At 36.1% G+C, this 21,770-nt stretch overlaps 1 protein-coding gene across 1 annotated transcript; it reads left to right on the top strand.

Annotated features, from left to right (window-relative positions):
• Nucleotides 1-1,285: 1,285 nt before the first annotated feature.
• Nucleotides 1,286-18,584, top strand: LOC135220896 (glutamate receptor ionotropic, delta-2-like). Its single transcript, XM_064258513.1, has 15 exons — nt 1,286-3,209; nt 3,722-3,842; nt 4,025-4,119; nt 4,614-4,783; nt 5,112-5,302; nt 7,449-7,673; nt 8,239-8,366; nt 8,949-9,070; nt 10,369-10,594; nt 11,102-11,247; nt 11,681-11,779; nt 12,090-12,256; nt 13,649-13,778; nt 14,962-15,122; nt 18,292-18,584. The coding sequence occupies exons 1-14, from the start codon at nt 3,176-3,178 to the stop codon at nt 15,061-15,063; spliced, it is 1,956 nt and encodes a 651-aa protein (XP_064114583.1). The 5' UTR covers nt 1,286-3,175; the 3' UTR covers nt 15,064-15,122; nt 18,292-18,584.
• Nucleotides 18,585-21,770: the final 3,186 nt, after the last annotated feature.

Below are 21,770 nucleotides of genomic sequence, written 5' to 3'. Positions count from 1 at the left end.
ATATATATTGTGTGTGTGTGTGTGTGTGTGTGTGTGTGTGGTGTGTGTTGTGTTCCAATCGCGTTTTCCTAAGCTGGCTTATGATCATCACTATTGTCTTGGACATCAATTTTTAAAGTATTCTTTTCTTCCAGCAAACCTCATTTGTGGATAAATGTGTGCAAAAACAGTTAAGAAAAAAAAAATAAATAATAAATTGGTATAAATGGACGATTATATATATATATATATATATATATATATATATATATACATATATATATATATGTATATATATATTTATATATATATATATATATATATATATATATATATATATGTGTGTGTGTGTGTGTGTGTGTGTGTGTGTGTGTCTGTGTGTATTGCAAAAAATAGATGAAAACCAAAATAAACATATTGATATAAAAACGTAATAAACGCAAATAAAAAACTAGCAGAGGTGCTGAAAAAGCATTAGTATATAAATCAATGAAGAACAAGAAGAGTCAAGATTATGCACATAATCACAACTGCACAAAAACAAAAATAGGTCAGGTAACAACAACGAAAAATCCACGCAAAATCATAGACGAGAGAGAGAAGCTCACCCTCTCGCCACAGCGCATGCGTGAAATGCTCGAAGACCCACAATACATAAAGCCTGGAAGCCAACCAACGGCTTGTTCGACTCGCAATTCTGGGCTCAGTCCTACAAGACGCCCAGCGCCTTCCTTCCTCCTTATTGTGATTGTCCTGACGCTGCTCAGGTAATCTTGGCCTCGGCTGTCCTGACTTTCTCCAGGTAGTTTTCATCTTGATTATCTTAATAATGGTTAGATTATATCAGCTCTATTAAGTGTCCGGGCGCTGATCAGGTAAGCTTAAGATTAAGTGTGCTGACCAGGTAAGCTTAAGGTTAACTGTCCTGTCAGTAATTGTATTACAAGAAATTTATATGTATGTCCCTCAGCACAGTCCTGTAAGTTTTACAGGACAACATCCGCAGATCCTAACTGGCGACTGTTTCAAATGTATATATAAATGATTTCATGCAGACCAGGTGATAGGTGCTCCTCAGTCTATCATTTTGCCCGGCTTTTCGGTATTATTATCTGACCTATTTTCGTTTTTGTATAGTTGTGATTTTGTGAATAATCTTTGCTCCTCTTATTCTTCATTGATTTATTTACAAATGATTTTTCATTCCCTTTGTTTAAGCTTTGCATCTCTGCTATTTTTTTTTTTAATTTGCGTTTATTCCGTTTTTATATCAATAATAGTTATCATTTAAGCTCTACCTTTACCGAAGACTGGTTAGATAATATATCTAATTTAATCTCAGTCGTCCTAAAATGATCCAAGTCAAGCTTTTTTCTCTCTTATTATAATCAATGTCACATAGGTTCCATCTTGATCGCCAAGGTTCGCAGTAAGAACCAGACGAGGTCGTTTGACATCACGGTGTTTTTTTATAAGAATATGAAAATCTTTTATGCAGATTTAAGGTGGAAATCCTACTAGTCTGCTGCAAAGGGCTGAAAAAAAAACTGTGAGCATTATCATAAGTATATACCGATTACAATAGTGTAGATATCAAGTTCAACGCCAAGACCATTTTTGTACTCTTGTTTTCCTTGACGTTATTTTTGTAAATTTAGCTCTTGTACTACCAAACCCAGAGGTCGGCAATTATGGGTGAATTACCACTGATAAGTTAATTATTAGATTGCTGAGGTTAGTGAAAACTACACGGATTTCAATACGAAGTGAAGCTTATTTATTTTAATAATGGTAATCATTATTACATTTGTCGATACGGTAATATTATTTGGTTTCAGAGACGAATTTCTCCTTTCATATTTCATCTGTTACCTTTAATCATTATACCACTTTGCCATCTAACTTTACCTTAACTATTTCTTCAAGTAATTCGATTCTGGAGGCAGATTATGTTTTGGACAATATCTGTAGTACAACGTATTCTCCGTAAGCTTAACAATTCCTCTGTTTAAATGGGAAGAGAATCTTTATGGATGGGTAAACTTGATTTCACAAAAACTAAAAGCCTCCATCAAGACCAGGTCAATAGGGAGTATGAGATCTAGATGAATATCTATTCATTTTTTTTTATAAGGAAATAATCATTCGTGCAAAATGTCTTGCGCTGTCCGCATCTGTAGAGCTGCTGGCCACAGCTCCATGAAGTAATGACTAGTATACGTGAAATTTCATTCTGTGGCTAAGAATCGGCGCTGGCTCAAAATCACAAATATTCCCTGAAGAAGCTACCAGTGTTGGCAGAGCAGTTGGTTAAATCAGAAACGTATATATATGTAGAGCTGCTTGAACTGAATGTGAATTCAGCTTCGGAACTTGAGTCTGTTTTTGACGAGTCAACGAAGGTTTTCATTTACACAGAATCCAAAGGATCCAAGTCTGAACTCTCGCAACCATGACATGAAAAGCTGACGAATTTACGTCAGTTCAGTTATTAAGATACAAATCTGCCGAGTGAGCAGTCTACCAGGTCTACGAAAATTTCTTTAATAACTCGGACAAAAAATGATAAAGTTGCCACAGGATGTGTCCAGACCTCCAAGAAGTCAGCCATGAGAAGAAGATGCCGATGATTGTGTGGTCGGACAGTCAAAAATAGTCGCCGTTAATTTTGAATCTGCGCGGAGGATATCAATAAAAGAAACTTTAATTAGATGAAAAGATACTTTTGAATCTATATTCGGAATGTGGAGGTAAGAATGGTCGAATAGCAGCTCTGGTGGTTTTAAGGGAAATCTGCTGAATATCTGTTCAAGCATTCCTTGACGCTAAGTTTTACTAGATATAAACTTTCTGTACAGTTTAACATGAGTTTTTACATTTTCATTCTAATAAATCATAAATATCCTATCCTAAAATTCCTGTATCTTTAACTCAACGCGAAAAACAACCTTTTCAGCCCTTTTTAGGCTCTTCCATAGGGCTTCCCTATTCCCCCAACAAGAACAATAACAAATAGTTTTTAGGCTTACTCCCCGAGTAAGCGAAAACCAGGGTAATTAAAGTTTTGATCCTTTCAGCAGTAACGAAGGCAAAAACTCATGATAACTGAGATACATTTTATGTCTTAAGTAATTTTCCGTGTATATCATTTCTCTTTTTCCCTCCTTCCAGGTTCGTTCTTTCAATTTTGGAAGGGATGTTTCCAGTAATGAGGAATAATTTTTCTACGAGTAAGTTATGTTTGAAGTAGTCCAAAACATTCCATTACAGTTTATAATTTATTTAGTAAAGAATATTATTTGCGCACATATATATATATATATTATATTTATCTATCTATTTATCTATATAAATAGAATCGTACTTCTACATAAATTTTCTTCCGCATTTTTTCATCTCAGATATTTGGATAATGATTGTATGAAGTTCAGTAACCTTAGGCTATGATTATTACACACAAAACTCATGAATTTATAAATGAACATTGCGTTGCACAAAGATGGATGTTCTTTCCTAGTAGATCATGTCTTACATAAGTTCTCCGTGAGAAAAACCGAGATGTGAATCCACATACTAACAAAATTCATTTCAACATCTTGTGATCTTGTTCACAAATCAGAATTTGATTTAAGAAATTCGTCATCCAGCAGCTGGATTAAGTAACAGAACTTTTCAAAGTCGAACGTAACGGTCCTTGTTGTCCAGATGTCGATCATGTTTCGCCTCCTTTTGTGAATTCTAGTTCTGGCTTTCATGGTGCTGGGGTCGGGATCTTGGCCCCGTGACGTCACTAGGTCTCAGGACTTCCTGAGGACGAATCCCAATGCCACAGAAAGCATCATGCTTCCCGGTCCTCGTTACAGGTTGGTGGAGGCTTCTTGAGTATTTCGTTTTGAGTGGCCTACATCGCTCATCTTTTTATGAACCTTATAACATTTATCAGTATTTCATAAGTTTGATCGAGAATCTTTGCATAAATTTCATCTTCATTATCTGACATTTTTTTTTACCTACTGCTAATTTATTTCTCCTTTCAATCCGTCAGCAATATTTCTGTAGACGACGTCTTCAAATTGGTCAGGGTTTTCCCGAGGAACGATAACAGAGGTCTGATTGTTTTATATGGCCAGGAATACGAAGGTAAGATGATGATGCGGGTGACTCTGAGCTCTGAGAGGGGGATTAGAAATAAGTAGCTTGCAGTTGTTCTAAGATCTTTTCACTACTTAAGGAATGCTTCCCGCCGAATTGCTAAAGCTAGCTTCTTTTGAATTAAGTTTCGACAAAACATCATCACTTCTCAGAGCTCCTATCATGAAACATGCTTAGGTACAAATAACATTCAATGTTTTTATGTTGTATCTAACGGAAATCTGTACTTCTTTTAATTCACAGATACAAAATGCAATTTTATCTCATGGGTATAAGTTTAGTAAAACTTAATTGACCTTTTGGCTTTCAGACAATTTAACAGTTACACCTTTTTAGATCTATTTTCAATACAAGTATGTTTAATAGAGCCTCGCTAGTTTCTTATTTGTCCAAAAAACAAAAGCAAGTTTGTTAACGCCACATTCTTTCAAAAGTTCCCCTATAAAAATTCTAACTGCTAATACTAAACATTCTTCCTTCAGAGGTAATGAAGGAATTACCCCAACTTTTAGCTGCCGAGTTTGTCGTACTGATGAAAATGGAGAATGACGGAAAGACCGAGACCCTGCGTCGAATATTTGCGTTGTCCTCGGGCAAGAACTTCCTTCTGCTTCTGGATACGCCTGCCAATATAATCAGCACTTTCAAGATGGTAAGAATGGTCTTCAGCTATAGAATTTGTTTTTTAACGTTTTCAAATAGTTGTATGTAGTTACCACTGACTGCCCGCCGAAGGAGGTAAAGACATCCAAAGTCTGAAAGTAGAGGGGGGTGGGGTACTGATGCAAAAAACACTCGGTATATTAAGTAACTGGAATAGTGTTAATCTTCAACGAGTAGATTTGAGATTAGGTAGCCTGGCGGGTGTTAGGAAGCCATTTGAGAGGAGTTTGCCTTCATTCAAAGAAACAAAAATATGTGAGTGTCATGGCAGAAAACATACATAGCACCCAGTACTGAAAACTTCTCAATGTCACCAGATGAGGAAGAAAATGCTCAGGACTTATATGGTCAAGTGGGTATTGTTAATGGAAGGAAGCGACGCCAACAGTGGAATAAAGGCGCTGGAGGAGTTTGTCAACGAAGGCGCTCAAGTGACCATCATCGTCAAGACTGCTGATGGACTTTTGAACTACCATCTTCCTTCTATCGATACGTACGGAGTTACTCGGTAAGTAATAATATTCCCGTTATCAGACGCATTTAGAATTTCTATCAGAATTAATCTGCAAAGTGTTTAATTGTAGTCTCCTCATATCTTTTAAACTAGACAGATTCGCGATGCCGTCCGCATATACCTAGTATCAAATATCTTTTTGCCCGTTCCTAGACCCAGAAAAAAAAGGAAATGATAGATTTACTGGACGAAGTGTCACTTTCTGAATTAACTCGAGACGCAAGATTTGATTATTGCAGCAGCATTAATGTAGAAACAACGCCAACACTTACCAGAAAGAACACTGACTGTGTAAATATCGCTAAGGAAAAAAGGGCCATACTAAAATTTTCAGTTTTATTTGTTAAACATTTTACAACTGTCACTCTGCTGAAAGGGGAATTTTGTAGTTAATAATCAATTCCTGTTCTCTTGGATTCGAACCAGCGCACAAAGGAGAAATCAGGACATCAGTGACGTTTACCTGATTTCTCATCTGCACTGGTTCGAATTCACGAGAGGACGAAATTATCAGTTAAAAAATTCCCATTCGGTTAACGTATATGAAAATATATTAATTTCGAGGTAGAGCACATTGGATACTAAAGGACATTTGTAACTTAATGCATGTATATGAATCACGGTGATGTGATAAAACTTCATATATATAGTATACTGGATACATCACAAAGTGAAGAAGACGTGCACAGCTGTACAAGCTATCCTTATTCCAACGTATCGTAATTTCCCATGTAATTTGCATCTTCAGGGCTGTTAAAACTATAACATAAAATGCCTTGTAAAATTGTAAAACCAAAAGAAAAGGAAATTCAATTAGAATTATTTTGATGAAATTGAAAAAGATACAAATTAGAAGCAAAGAAATATACAGTAAATATAGTAAGCAATATGAAGTAAACGGAGCTATAAATCAGAACACAAGAGTAAGGACCGTTTTATAATATTATTATATAATATATATATATATATATATATATATATATATATATATATATATATATATATATATATATATAGATCATAGCAACATTAAGCTGAAGAAAAAAACAGAAACTGACAAAACATGAATGGAACGTGTACAACAAAACTTCCATTAGCCCTTTCAAATACCTACATCAGCACATCGAGACCCCCAACACACTACACCACTTACCTTCCTGGTTACTTCAACGCACGCTTCACTGCCATTAAACAGAACTTTAATCACTCTAATTAACTTGTTTTTTATCATGCACCCTCAAAACCTCCCTTCTCGGTTGATTCTGTCATAAGAGTTTTCTAGTTCTTGCTCACAACATACATACAGCTCCTTTCCCATTCACTTTCAAACTTTCATGTATATGTATCATAATAATATGTGAGCCTCACTACCCCTTTGTTTAAACCCTCTCTGTTCTTCCCCAGTCAGTCTTTCTGTCATCTGTTTTACCTTCTGAATCAGTCTCCCATACACCTTCTGGCGTCTTCAGTGGCGTGATCGGTATGGTCTTGGCCTGCCACCTCGGTGGCTGCGAGTTCGATTCTCGGGCATTCCACTGAAGAGTGAGATGTGTATTTCTGGTGATAGAAGTTCACTCTGGACGTGGTTCGGAAGTCACGTAAAGCCGTTGGTCCCGTTGCTGAATTACCCACTGGTTCCATGCAACGTAAAAACACCATACAAACAAACAAACATACACCTTCCCTGGTATACAAAGCAGCAGTATGCCCTTATATTTCTTTTCTGTCCCCTCTGCCACCTTCGTCCTCACACAACGAAGGAATTGTTCCACTCGCCCATTCCATTGGAACGTTTCCCTCATCCAAACTTACCTTATAAACCTGGTCAGCCCTCCTTTCATCCTTAGCAGTCTCAACCTTATACTAATCCAATGCACTTTTTAGTCATCAGTCTCTCTTCTATTCTCCAAATTCGTCAAATCATATACTACTCTCCATCGATGTAGGAATGCATTCACTTCAGACAGCGTCTCTACATTTGCATCTTACATTCTAAGAGCTATTTGTTCATTAACTTTTTTTTGCTGCCTCTAGTTTCTTGTAGAACAATTGTTTATTCACCTTAAAGTCCTTGTTGTCTTCCCCCTCTGTTCACTGAGCAAGATTAAGAAATTCTATACTCGTGTCTCCATTATTGCAGATTTAAGAACAACGGCCAGTGGGAAAACACAAAGGACTTGAAGGAGATACTCTCCAAAGAACCGCAGAAGCCCTACAGCCTGAGTGGGCGCCATTTTAAGGTGGCTGTTAAGGACCTCATGATGATGATCACAGTGGGCCGGGTGTATCCAGACGGGAGCGTTGAACTTGTGGCAGGTGCTGAAACTAAAGTGTTGGCCATCCTAAGTTCTGTTCTAAATTTTACGTAAGTGATATTCTCCCATTCTGTGGTAGGCTTAAGTCTTTTTTGACGGTCAATGTAGCTGAAGGAGTGGGACTAGATGCTTAATAGATACCATAGGTTGTTTGCATACCATGGACATTAATGCTTCATCATTCCCCAGAAAAAATGAGAACGCCCATCGAGAACCGTGGTTTCATTTACGACCTTCATTGCTGAAGTTTTGTTTTCTGGTTGGGTTTATAGGGTTTGAGGTATTTTAAATGAACGAAATTAGGTTTAAACTTAGTAAAATGCTAACTGGATAATACTTAACACATGTTCAAGTCCTGCAGTCAGTTATAATATTGTGTTATTTTAAAATCGCCATTGATAGGCTATACATATTTAAAGACAGTGTTCAGTGTGTTGCTCTTTCTTACGTCAGTACTTTAATGTAAAAATGGAGCCTTTTGGTCACATTCTTAACACCAGGGTCTTTATTTGCGAAATCTGCTCAAGCAGTCAGTTCGAAATGATTTCCATGGTAGTAATTGTATGCCCAACTCCATTCTCATTTCTGTTACACTGCAGAGTTCTTTCCTTGCAGATACAAAGCATACCTTTCACCAGACAATGGATGGGGAAGTCTTTTGCCGGATGGGAACGTAACAGGAGTCGTTGGAATGGTAGCTAGGCGGGAAGTTGCTATAGGATTTGCAGGATTGTCCTACGCTGGTAAGTTTTCTTCGAACTTGTTACTTTAGTATAATATGTAGTACATATTATATATATATATATATATATATATATATATATATATATATATATATTGTTTGTTATTTGGTAGCACTAAGAGGGGGTGGGGTTAGGGGCGTTAATTGTGGTGGGTTACATCCTTAACCCCAAGAGTCTCTCTCTTCTCCTCTCTCTCTCTCTCTCTCTCTCGATATACGTATATATATATATATATATATATATATATATATATATATATATATATATATATATATATATAGCCTACGTGTATATATGTATCTATCTGTGTATATATACATATATAGTAGATAGATAGACATACACTAACGTAAACGAACACACACACTATATATTATATATATATATATATATATATATATATATATATATATATATATATATGTGTGTGTGTGTGTGTGTGTGTGTGTGTGTGTGTGTGTACATATGCATACGTACATTGGATGCACGGACGTATGCCACATGTACTAGAGTGAACCGACTTATTGACATTATGCCTATGTCTACCAGGACTAATAACTCATTATTTCCTTCGTTTCACAGATAACAGAATGAGTGTCGTGGACGTCACTGCTGCCTACCACACTGGACGATACTTGGTGATGTCAAGATCTCCCAAGCAAAAGAATAAGGCTCTTTCAATTCTCAGTCCCTTCGGGTTCGAGGTACGACTTTAGCATTTCCTATTGCACATGCTCAGGTTACTTCTTTCTGCTGTTTTATAACGCTTAAACGCTATTCTTACTTTGTGTTTTCGTTATTTTTGTACCCGAGAAAATATTCATTCACCGTGTAAAAGCGCCCCAGTGGCGTGATCGGTATGGTCTTGGCCTGCCACCTCGGTGGCCGTGAGTTCGATTCTCGGGCATTCCATTGAGGTGTGGGAGATGTGTATTTCTGGTGATTAGCAGTTCACTCTCGACGTGGTTCGGACGTCAGGTAAAGCCGTTGGTCCCGTTGCTGAATAACCACTGGTTCCATGCAACGTAAAAACACCATACAAACGAAACAAAAACAAACAAACAAACAAAATTCACCGTGTAAATCCCGAAAGGGGGTAGTGCCATCAGTGCTCCTTATGCTGTACCAGTGAAGGCATCATTACGGATCTTTGCAGCGGCCCATCAGCCCCTATAGCTGCAACCTCTTTCATTCCTTTTGCTGTACTTCAGTTCAAATGATCTTTCTTCTTCCGTCTTACTGCCACACTACTAACAATTGTTTCTCAGTGAAACTGCCAGATCTTCCTCCTGTTTACACCTGTAAAACGTTTACTCTTAATTTCCGTGTCAGCGCTGAATGACCTAATATGTTTCAGCGCTTGACCTTTTTCCAATTTTCCGTGTAAACACAATTTATCAAGTCAATTTTGATTGCCTTTTACCCAGTCCTCAGCCGGCTACCAGTGTGACATCGTTGCAGATTCAAAGTTGAATCAACAAAGCAGGTAATTTGGACTATTACAAGTAAGACGGAAGTTCAAGGGGTGTTATTGGAAACTGAGTGTGAACCACCGACCCTTTACTTGTCCTAATTCCTAGGTCCCAAAAAAGCCAGGTCGCAATCCCAAGCGACTGGAGGTAGTCATCGAAATATAAGTACCGTAAAATTCTCTTTAGAGTTTACTTAATACTAACATACCAGGTATCTTTTATCCTTAATGAAAAACTGTTTTTGATTATCAAAGCTTTAATAGCAATCTGTGCCACGAAAGCTTAGGCGAAACTAGCTTCTGTTTAGGGACTATCATTATCATTGCTGATGTTACTATTATTGAAGGTAGATTTAAGCATAAAAAGACAAGAATCTGTCGTCTAATATAGTATAAGTGGAAAATGATATGGGTAAGTCAAGAGACTTTAAAATCTTCAAGCTTGTGAGATGACAAGAATAACTTCGAAGGTTACGTATTATTGTACAACTGCGTTTACTGTGATATCAGTCTTCCTTTTCTCTACAACAGATCTGGGTCTGTATTATACTGTCCGTTGCGCTCATGGGACCCGTCGTGTACATCATGTCTCATCTCCTCAATAAGTTTGTGGGGGCTGACGTAAAGATGGACTTCCAGTGGTTTCAGTTCAACACTTTTCGAAACATTGTCAATCAGGGCAACTTGATGACTGAGGACGCGCTGCAAATCAGAGTTGTTCTCTTGTTCTGGTTTTTCTTCTGCGCAGTAAATGCAGGTACGTTTCCATTGTATATCACATAGACACTGAACCACAGATGGTACCTTACACTGAGAAACGTCTGAATTACCTTCCTTGAATAATAAGCACACTTGATAATCCTGCGTTTAAGAATTGATATACCATTTTTCCAGCAAGCCTAAAATGTCCGATTTCGGTAGGAGACGTAGTGCTCAAATGACTCAAAAGCTATCAATCCTGGGACAGCATTATCTCAGCTCTATTTGTCAATAAGGATCCATACGTTACCACCTCCAAATAATTGCTTTAGACAGTAGTATGAAGGTGCATCAGTTTCATGGGAGAGAAATGTGGAGAAATGTCAAGCACACGCGCACTCCCATATGTAATATATATATACTATACATATATATCTTCATATTTGTCGCCAAACACCCTGTTCAGAAGAGTGTCAGCTCTTGCATATGTAGATGTGATAAAGTGAGATTTTTTCATTATTAACCAGTATCAATATTTGCCTATAAACGTATTTCCTCTTTGCAGCATTATACTCAGGAATGTTAACAGCCGCCTTGGCCATCCCAGCTTACGAGACTCCCATAGACTCACTGCAAGACCTTCCTCGGGCTGTCAAAGAAGGTTTTACTGTCGGGACCTTAGGTGCCAGTAACTATGAAGATCTTTTTAAGGTACAGATACTCAGGTCATTTCACGTCAGATCCCCATTGCTTATGGTGATCTCCTTGGGTGGGGGGAGGGGGTTGCCGGATGAGAAGGGGTGGGCTAGCTACAACCCTTAAACAATAATGACAAAATAATAACGATGTGCTATTACAATATTAAAGAGGGGAATGCCCGCGAGGATAAATGATTTAGCAGTCCCCACCCCCCCCCCCGCCGTAAAACTTTGGAAATAATTACATATTCAGACGACATAAAAAAAAAAAAAAATGAAGCTTTAGCACATTTAGCTAATAAGCAAGAAAAATAGAATGTGGTAGATGTTTAAAGAAAATGCTTTAGGGTCACAAACTTGAAAGCACAAAATAATGTTATTATCATCCACGACTTTTACCAAACAAATAAAACTTTTTTTACATGAAGAAAATCTCGTCTTTTCAGTCCGCTACTGAAGGGGTTCTGAAGCAGACCTGGGATCTTTTTAATCATGAAGACAGGTCGAAAAGTTTCGTTGCCAACATGTATGCTGGAGCCAAACGGGTTGGTATTTCTGAACTGTTTCTTGAGTGATAAACGCCTCTTCTAATTTTGTTTTTGTTCTTAGCTAGAAAAGACTGCTCTCTTCAAAAGTATCAACCTACTATTGCTGAGAAAATGGGCAAAAACTGCTGGTACCTGGAGCCTAAACAGCCTAACACCACGTTTGTCTAGTGATTCTGTTATTTATTTCGTTTCAACTTGCCATTGCCATTATTGAATCACGGTGAAACATATAATGCAATATTCATACAGATTTACAGATTACTACCACCTGGACCATAATTATGATTCAAAATATTACTGACGACAGGCCCTAGAGGAGAAGTTCGCTTTCATCACCAGTGACAGCTTTGCTCGTGTGTTCTCGATGATGTTTGGAGAGGACAAATTCCACCTCAGCAAGCAAAAGATTTTTCCATCGAATTTAGGGGGAGTTTGTCAGAAAGGTTCTCCCGTCGCAGACCGGCTCTCTTCCATGTAAGTTGGCAAGTTCATTTTGAGAGGAGGGTTTACGTAAATAACCTAACACGCGCATACACAGACACACAGAAACACACACACACACACACACACACACACACACACACACATATATATATATATATATATATATATATATATATATATATATATATATATATATATAAGGAAAAATACACAAAGGAAAGAGAAACGATAGAGTTCTGCAAGGCCTTTCGTCTTCTTGTCCTTTCCTTAGCAGAATGAAGAAATATCAAAATAAGTTTACAAAGAAAACTCGTGGAAATGACAGATGGGGATTACAAATGAGAAAAAAATATACCCCTGGAATCCAACACAAATGAAGAATTAGTAGACTTATCCAAAAAGGGTTACTAGGTTTTACGAAAGATTAGACCAAACAACTCAGAAGCAGGGACAAGACAATTAAAACGTTGTAGAAAAAAAATGTGACTGACCACAAAAAACTGTTATAAAAATACAAGTCAGTAACTTTCCAACTGGTGAACAATAATAATTTTTTACAAGGTGTTGATATAAAAGCTAGAATCACTGACTTAAGTACAAATTAGTTACCTTATATATATTTTCTGTGTATTCGTATGTTTAATATTTTTTCTTAATGTTCACCTTGCAAAGAAATGTTTACTATTTGGAGAGTTACTGGGTTGGAATTTAATAAAAAAAAAAATTTTTGGTTGTCAGTTACTTTTTTTTTAAATATATAATGTTTTAATTGTCGTGTCCCTGCGTCTGAGCTGTTGGGCCTATTCTTTTGTAAAACCTTTTAGGCTTGTTTTGATGGGTCCACTAATTCTTCATTTGTGTTGGATTCCAGGAACATATTTTTTCCTTTGCAATCTCCATCTGTCACTAATACGAGCTTCCTTTGTGAACTTGTTTTTATATTTCTTCAGTCTGCTAAGTAAAGGACAAGAAGTTGAAAGTCCTTGCAGAACTCCATCGTTTCTCTTTCTTTCGTGGATGTCTTCATTTATATATTCATTACCTTCCATGTTTTCGTGATTTAGTTATACAACATATAGCTATATATAGTACACACACACACACAATATATATATATATATATATATATATAGTATATATAAAATATATACATATATATATTATATGTATGTATGTATGTATGTGTATAACATATACTACGCACACATACATATAGTTATATTATATATATATATATATATATATATATATATATATGTGTGTGTGTGTGTGTGTATATATATATTATATATATATATATATATATATATATATATATATATATATATATATATGAATACATTCAGAGCATGTGAATTCGAAACCTCGTATTTGAACTTGTTGCGACTTAACATAAGAAGGTCAAGTCATGGTGTTTTTCAGGGTGCTGAGAATGATAGATAGCGGTCTGATAGACAAAATGGCGGAAGACGCTTACAGAGCGATAAAAACAGTTCGGACAGTTGAAGAGACAGAGAACATAAGTTTCGCCATTACCTTAAATCACCTGCAGGTTAGTCTTTGTGTTTTCGTAAGACGTTGCGAAGCAGCCTTTATCGAGGCGGGCGAGTCGGGGGGACGTTCCCCATAATTTCTGGAAATCCATATTTTCCGCCAACCAAAGTCAGTACTTTGAATACCATCTAATCGGGTAGAAGCGCATAGACCACACACCTATTTTTTCTTCTTAATATAACTAAAATAACCTTTTCAAGTATTTCATCTTATATACACCTATATATGCAATGACATTTTCATAAGAAAAGGTCCAGTTTTGGGAAAAACGTCCCTCCCCCATAAAAAAACTGTGGGTACGGACCTGCGAAGGTTATGTCACGGTAGTGTTACCCGATTATGACTTTCCTATTGTACCACCAGAGACACTGAAGTCTGAAGGGAAAGGAATAAGGAAATGCTATTGTCCAGGCGGAAACTGAACCCACGTTGTTTAGAAAACTGAGATTTGCGTTTGACCCACTACTCGAAGAAGAACTAGCGCCTCAGCGGCGTGACTGGTATGGTATTAGCGCCCCACCTCAGTGATCGCGGGTTCGATTCTCGGCCATTCCATTGAGGAGTGGTTCGAAAGTCACGTAAAGCCGTTGGTCCCGTTGCTGAATAACCACAGGTTCCATGCAACGTAAAAGCACCATACTAACACTACTCGAAGAAGCTGGTGTTCGATTTTCAACACTTTAAAGCACGACCCTCTATGACAAAATGTTATTGAAACCTTAACTGCGTTATTGTAACTTAGTAAGGACGCTGTTCAAGCTTATCCTGAGACAACCTTCGACTTTCAGTTCTTGAGTAATACAGTGCATGTTTTAAATTTCTTTTACAGTGACATTCCAACACTTGGTCATAAAAAAGGTCGTTTCTATATTAAGTCAGTTATATATGTATGTTGGCAAAATACTGTTGATAAAGCTCTCTCTCTCTCTCTCTCCTTAAATAACATTTAATCTAAAATTATGATATAGGAAAACCTCTTATTTCCAGTTGCATTAAGGCTGATTATATATGTATATATATATTATATATATATATATATATATATATATATATATACATATATATATATATATATATATATATATATATATATATATATATATATATATATATGTATACATATCTAGACTAGCATAGTGTGATAGAAACAGAAAGTTTTAGCAACTTTATTTATATTTCAGGCTGCTTTTTATTTCTATTTCCTGGGATTAATAGCATCCACCTTGGCCCTGTTGATGGAGAGAATCAAGTTTCATGCTGAAGGAAAGACGTCCTCGCTGTAGCCGGAGGAATACTGAATGAAACTGAAGTCATTTTCTCCTATATCGTTCAAATATCAGTGGTAATATTGGTAATCATTTCCTGTAGGAATATATATATATATATATATATATATATATATATATATATAATATACATATATATATATATATATATATATATATATATATATATATTGTACTGCAATATAATAGTGTAGTATGAAGATAAAAGATCCATAAAATACTATTTTAACGTTGCAACCATATATTTCGAACACTTCCTTCTGTGCTCGAAATATATGGTTGCAACGTTAAATAGTGTTTTATGAGCCTTTTATCTTCATATTATATATATATATATATATATGCTACATATATATATAAATCTTATATACACACACACATATATACATATATATTATAGTATGTATTATACACTGTCTATAGGAAAGCGACATTCTCACTTTCATACTTACATTTTTACAGCTATCATGACATTTCAGTTAAACTCGGCATAGCAAGCGACCTATTTCTTAGAGCCCTGTGAATCTGCTCCCCAAAAGTACTTAACAAAACAATAAAAAATCAGCTTATCTCGTTTTATATATATATATATATATATATATATATATATATATATATATATACATATATATATATATATATATATATAATATTTATATATATATATATTATAGTATACATTCTTCGGGTCCTTCGGGAATCTTTTGGAAATAGGTTGATAACCCCAGACCCTTCTCCACAAGGTTGTGAAATAGCTACCGAATTGGACTCACAACTATGTGCCCAGTTCAGCAATTAAATGAACAGAGGCAAAGGGAATGTGTCGGACAGCAGGCCTAAAATGATGTTCATACAATTGTCAGTTCTGGTACTTACTGGTAAGAGATCCACACTTAGTAGCTACACTCCAAGTTTATTTGTTCCTAAATTGGCAGCATTTTGATCCACTGACCCAAGGCTCCACTAGGCTTACTGTAAACTACATATTGCTATAGCTAGTACAGGCGAGAAGAGCCAAATACATAGGAAAAAATGATTCAGAATTAATATTTAACACAATTTTGCAGTTCGGAGAAGTGTAGATTAAAAAAAGCTTCCATATGCCAGGATGCATATTCGTGAATTCTTCAGCTCCACAGAGATCTCCAAAAATCTGCAGCCATTCTGCTACGATACACTAATTTTATGGAGGCTTTCACGAGCCCTCGGAATTGCAATCTGCGACCAAGTTCATCCCAGACTCCTACGGGGGCGAACTTTACCATCACAAGGGCAGCAAACCCAGCGTAGTTCTTATTGGCGTGGTTCTATTATAAATCTATTGTTGCCGTGAAGAAGACCATCCGCCAATGCCTTAAACATCTGTTGGCTTGGGAATGAATAAATTGAACAACATAGTTGCAGTTAGTGCATAGATATATATGATATATATATATATATATATATATATATATATATATATATATATATATATATATATATATATGTATATATATATACACACACACACATATATATATATATATATAATATATATATATATATATATATATATATATATATATATATAAATATATATATATGCTTCGGCAATTTTAACTACTTTCTTCTATACCTCTTTTGTAGAAAATAAATAGTTTTCGATACAGTGATGCACAGATTTCATAATTTTTTCATGTCAATGTGCGTCGCCTTATTTACTATTGAATATTACTAAAAGAAAAAAAAAAGAATAAAAAAGTAGTCCTGCTTCTGATGTGCTGAGATGTGTCTAGCCTTATTATAATTGCAGCATTAATCTTGGTCAGGCGGGAAGTAGCCGAATGGAATTCCAGGGGGCCATAGATTCATGTTGAACTCCATACCCTTGGTCAGGTCAAGGGGTCCAAGGTAGAGAAATTCCATTATGGCAGGATACAGTACAATAGGCGAGGTTATATTATGTTAAGAAAGGAAAAGTTAGGCTGTATCTCTGAAAATGTCTTATGTTTTTTCAGATGACAAACTTAACTGGTCAATCTCCTGCTTAATTTCTCGAAAAAAAAAAAATCGGTATTCAGAGGAGGCCCTTCAAGATTTTTGGAGACCTGTCTATCTAGAGCAAATTTTTATTTATTCTTTTATCTTCATTTTTTAATAGTGTTCTCCAATTTAGTCGTCAGCAGCTTACTCTCATCTTAAATTGTTGGACAAACAGTTTATCCTCATTCATTGTATATATCTCTGGACCGTCGTCGTTAGCTCGTGTTGCATACCGTATAAAATTTGTCATAAATCAAATCATCTGCAATGTTCAGTCTTTACCGCCCAGCAAGTATTACTATAAAAGCAGAATATTCCTACAGTCTTACATTTTCTTCTGTGAAGTTCAGAACCAAGAATTTATTTCCCGTTGTGAATATGTCGATTTATTTTCCTAATCCTGTGGTTGCATGGTTAGAATATCAGAAGTTTAGTCTTGCAGCAAATACCTTTTTGATGAGCAGGCTGACACGTGACTGTCTTTGTTAGCATATTCATTATTTGTCTCATTTACATGCACGAATGTTTATTTATGTGCATGTGCGCAGCGGTTATAGCTGGTGGAATACACGAGAGACTAAATCAATATCGATTTCTGACGCAATCAGACCGATTTGGGAGTGGTCTGTAGAGAACCATGACGATTTTGCAAAACTGAGCCGTGAATTAGGAACGTAGAAGCTGATTGTGATGGACCACAATCAGGATGAAGAAATGGAAGTGGTTGAGAGGTTAATCTGATCCTAGGAGACTACTTGAGAACCAGAATTTATATACACGTATGTATATAGTTTATGTATGTGTATATAAAATTAAAAAAGAATGTATACATTTTGTCAACTTTAACGTTCGTTGGGCTTGTTGGGTTCGATATTCGGCAGCTATGCTCTTAGGCGTGATGATTATGTCCGCACAATGGAAAAGTAGTATTGACTGGCAAGCGCACTAACATCTGACGACGTGGATAATAACTCCCATATAAGACATCCCTCTCTTCAGTAGTATTCACAAACGACTAAACAAAATAGAGTAGCAGCTACTTGAATTCAAATGCATAATTCATGAACAGTTTATACGCAATTCTCTCAGACTCTCCCCCTCTCATTCTATCGGCTCCCGGGACTCATTGTGATCTAATGAGTGTATTATTATTCCCGTGAATAACTTTCGAATGACTAACTCGCTCTCCCTTTTGGTCTCCAGGCCCCATGGTGACCTGTTGGGTGAAAAGGGTATGGCTGAGTGATTGAATCCTTGAACAGCTGTTGGAGAAAGGCAACAATCAGACAACACATCAGAACCTCCTAGTTCTGACATCAATCAACATGCAAGAAATCACGAAGTTCTAGTGTCAAGCTTTATAACTAGTAAGTTACATATTTTTGAAGGTTTGTTGAAATGTTGAAGATTGTTTTATTGTTATGATAATAAGAAGCGAAATTTATGGATTAGGTTATCGCGACAAATGTAGCCCAAGAATAACACATGTATTAGAATGAAAGGCAATAAAATATATAATTATAAAATGTTAATTATCCCGATACAGTTTCACATGCTTACTAATAAAATGAGAAAACATTTTGTGATGGGAAAATGTGAACACTTGAGTTTTTCATCTAGGGTCAGTAATAATAACAATGATAATAAAAGATACTTTCTTTTTTACCTTTTTCAATTTGGTAAGGTGTTGCTAAGAGGAAAAGTAGACAAAAAAAAATTACAATCCCAAAGCCTCGTCGTTTCTTGGTGTTAGGTACCAAAGAAGACTACGACAAACAATGCAGGAAAAAAACGAAATAATGACTACTGTATATTGCGTATTAACGAAAAGGGTGTTTCAGAACACATGTTGCAACCATGCAATGAACACTGATGTGACATAGCAGCTTCACTAATCGGCACGGATGTAAAGCTCTGTCTGCATGCATGGAAAGAAGATCACGACGAATTGTAAACAAAGTTGGATAATAGAGACAAATTAAAATAAACATTTTGAAGTAACAAGAAGTAGTTAAACTATATGAGTATAGTAAACAATTAAGGGATTAAAGCTTTGCACCTCAGTGTAGTGTGGCTGTGGCCGCAACTTTGTGGAGTGATCGCTTAGGAACCAGGCATAATTTTAAAACGACCTAGTTCCAACTGCCTGGATCTCTTGTTACTGATTTTTGAATGTTAATGCCTGGAAGGAAAATGTCTAACACTCATTTGAAGCTGTCTACCATTTCTGTAATGACTGTGTAACTCTATTCCGGCTCGTTACTGCTGTTGAAATTGTAAGATTAGGATAAAATAATGTTCGAAGGCTAGACGTCGTCGGTCGACTGACTGAGTCGAAGACTCTGGTCTGTGCAATTCTGAGGTAAGGTTACGGCCAGATGTTTTGATAAGCTAGAATGTAGTATTTGTGTTCTTCAGAATAATTTAATGCCATTTCATTTTTTTTTTTTTTAGTAATGTGATGGTATAGTGTCATGTTGATGAATAATGTTCATGGGGACAGGTTGAAATTTCATGAACCTCAAATTGGTTACTAGAGAATTGTGAAAACGAAGTTATGTACTAGACAAGAATTTTGGTCTTCATTTACAACTTTTTTCTGATAGCGTTTGAAATTATTTTAATGAATTTGACTTATATCGTCTTGAATGTATGAGTAACCAATCACACTCACAAATAGCCTTGGAGATCATTAGGTATAGAAAAACGGAAAGGATTGTAACAGGGTTACAGTGAAATTAGTCTCGTTGACCTAAACCATGGCGTTGTATCTGAAAGACGACTTGGCCGCTTCAGTCGCCCGTCCACTAAACCGAACCTGATCACATAGGCTAAGCTGCTCCAGATTATAGAGTGAAACCTAACCTATCTTTCCCGACCTACTACTTAACCTAACCTAAGTAGCCATAATTGAGACGTTTCCTGGACGTTTCGACCTTAAGTCATTTAGGCCGTAAGCAACCTTCCATGTTCGGTAATTTCAGTTTACGTACAAAATGGCCGCCTTGTTTAGTACCAAGCCGTTGGGGATGTAGGTAAAACATAAAATAATGACTGTAAATATACCATGAACATAACATCTTAAGTAGTTTATGCCGTAAATCGTTTCGACTGTTTGACAGTGTGGATGTCACGGCCGAAACGACCAGGACATATTGAAACTGTATCAACTTCCTTATTTAGGCTAGAAACTGCAGAAGGCATAAGGAGCCAAACGATGGATCACGCATACCTATGCAGCAAGCATTTTCTGCCAAAGTGCATTTTCAAACTTCCTGGAATGCACGAGTTTAAGTTTATGCAACAGAGAGGCAACAAAGTGGCTACCAAAGCAGATTTAGTAGTAAGAAGTAACCCTGCCAACTGCAATATTAATTGTATCCCCTTTAATAGTATCAGGTACAGTAAATTTTAAAATCCTGTAAAATGATTGTATAGACTATTATAGAATATTGACTGTCGGGTATCAGGCTATTAATAATATGCCTATGGATGAAGCTTATTTGGGATGACAGCAGTGGAGACGACAATTATTTTAGCATACTGTTGTCAAATTTTACTACCTGTCATTCTGACCCTTGAATGAATAACAGTGTTAAGAAGTTCTGCCTCTAGAGAGTAAAACTAAGTTTATGATGGAAAGAAAGGCACATAACTTCGGTAAATTGGTCAACTTTATTGCTCAAGTGTATAAAACTACAGCAGACAGAATTTATAATTTTATTTCTACATATACAGTAGTATACATTGTCCTTGGTGAATAATGTAAAAATTATTTACCAATCTTTAAAGTCTACTCAGAAAATCGGCTGTCAATGCAACATGATCATAATGTTGTAACGTCACCATATCTGCAAAATTAACTAGAAAATATATACCAGTAAGATTAAATATTTTTATTTTGCATAGAGTATATATCGTATTTAAAAGTAAAAGGCGCTTAAATCATTTGACAATCTTGAAGGACAGCAAGAAAACACGTTTTAAAGAGTACAGGTTTTCATACTAGATTGCTTGTTTGCGTCATTGTTTACATAATCAACACAGCAATGGCGCTAGGCTGTCATAGTCTGTCCAATTTCTCCCGATATATCACTGATTCTTAAAAGGGGGTGGGGTGTGGGGTTACGCCCAAGCTGGGTTGCCAGATGGTATCTATACTATTTTTCTTATTTATGTTAATTGCAAAATTATCAAAAACTTTATCAACTTTCATATGTTCCCTAATTATCATCTATGGCGAATGTGTAATGATTTTAAATGTGGGCATGGTCCATGCACTATTGTGTATTAATAGTAAATATTATTATTTTGTAGTAATTAGTATTTTTTCGAATATCTTCTATCAGTGTAATCTGTATAATGCTGAAACTGTTTCAATAAGGGTAAAGAAAAAAATATGGTTTCATCATGTTTTACCCGTTTTCTATGAACATTATTTATTCCATTGAAATATAGTACCTACGGTGCTTACTTATAAAAAATTTAACAGCAATGAAACAAAAATTTATAATTCATCCACATACTCATATGAGCAATGAAGTATATTAGCATACAAATAGATACATTGTTTATAGTTTATAGTTGGCAAACATTTCAGGGGCGGGGTGGTTGGCGTGGGTTCTGTACATAATGTCAGGGGCGGGGTGGGGGGTGGGATGGGGGGGGGACTCCGCAAGGCA

The sequence above is a fragment of the Macrobrachium nipponense genome, chromosome 20 (assembly GCF_015104395.2).
Source record: "Macrobrachium nipponense isolate FS-2020 chromosome 20, ASM1510439v2, whole genome shotgun sequence".
Lineage (NCBI taxonomy): Eukaryota > Metazoa > Arthropoda > Malacostraca > Decapoda > Palaemonidae > Macrobrachium > Macrobrachium nipponense.
Note: the sequence above shows the minus strand (reverse complement) of the source record. Positions and strands in the feature narration are given on the sequence as shown.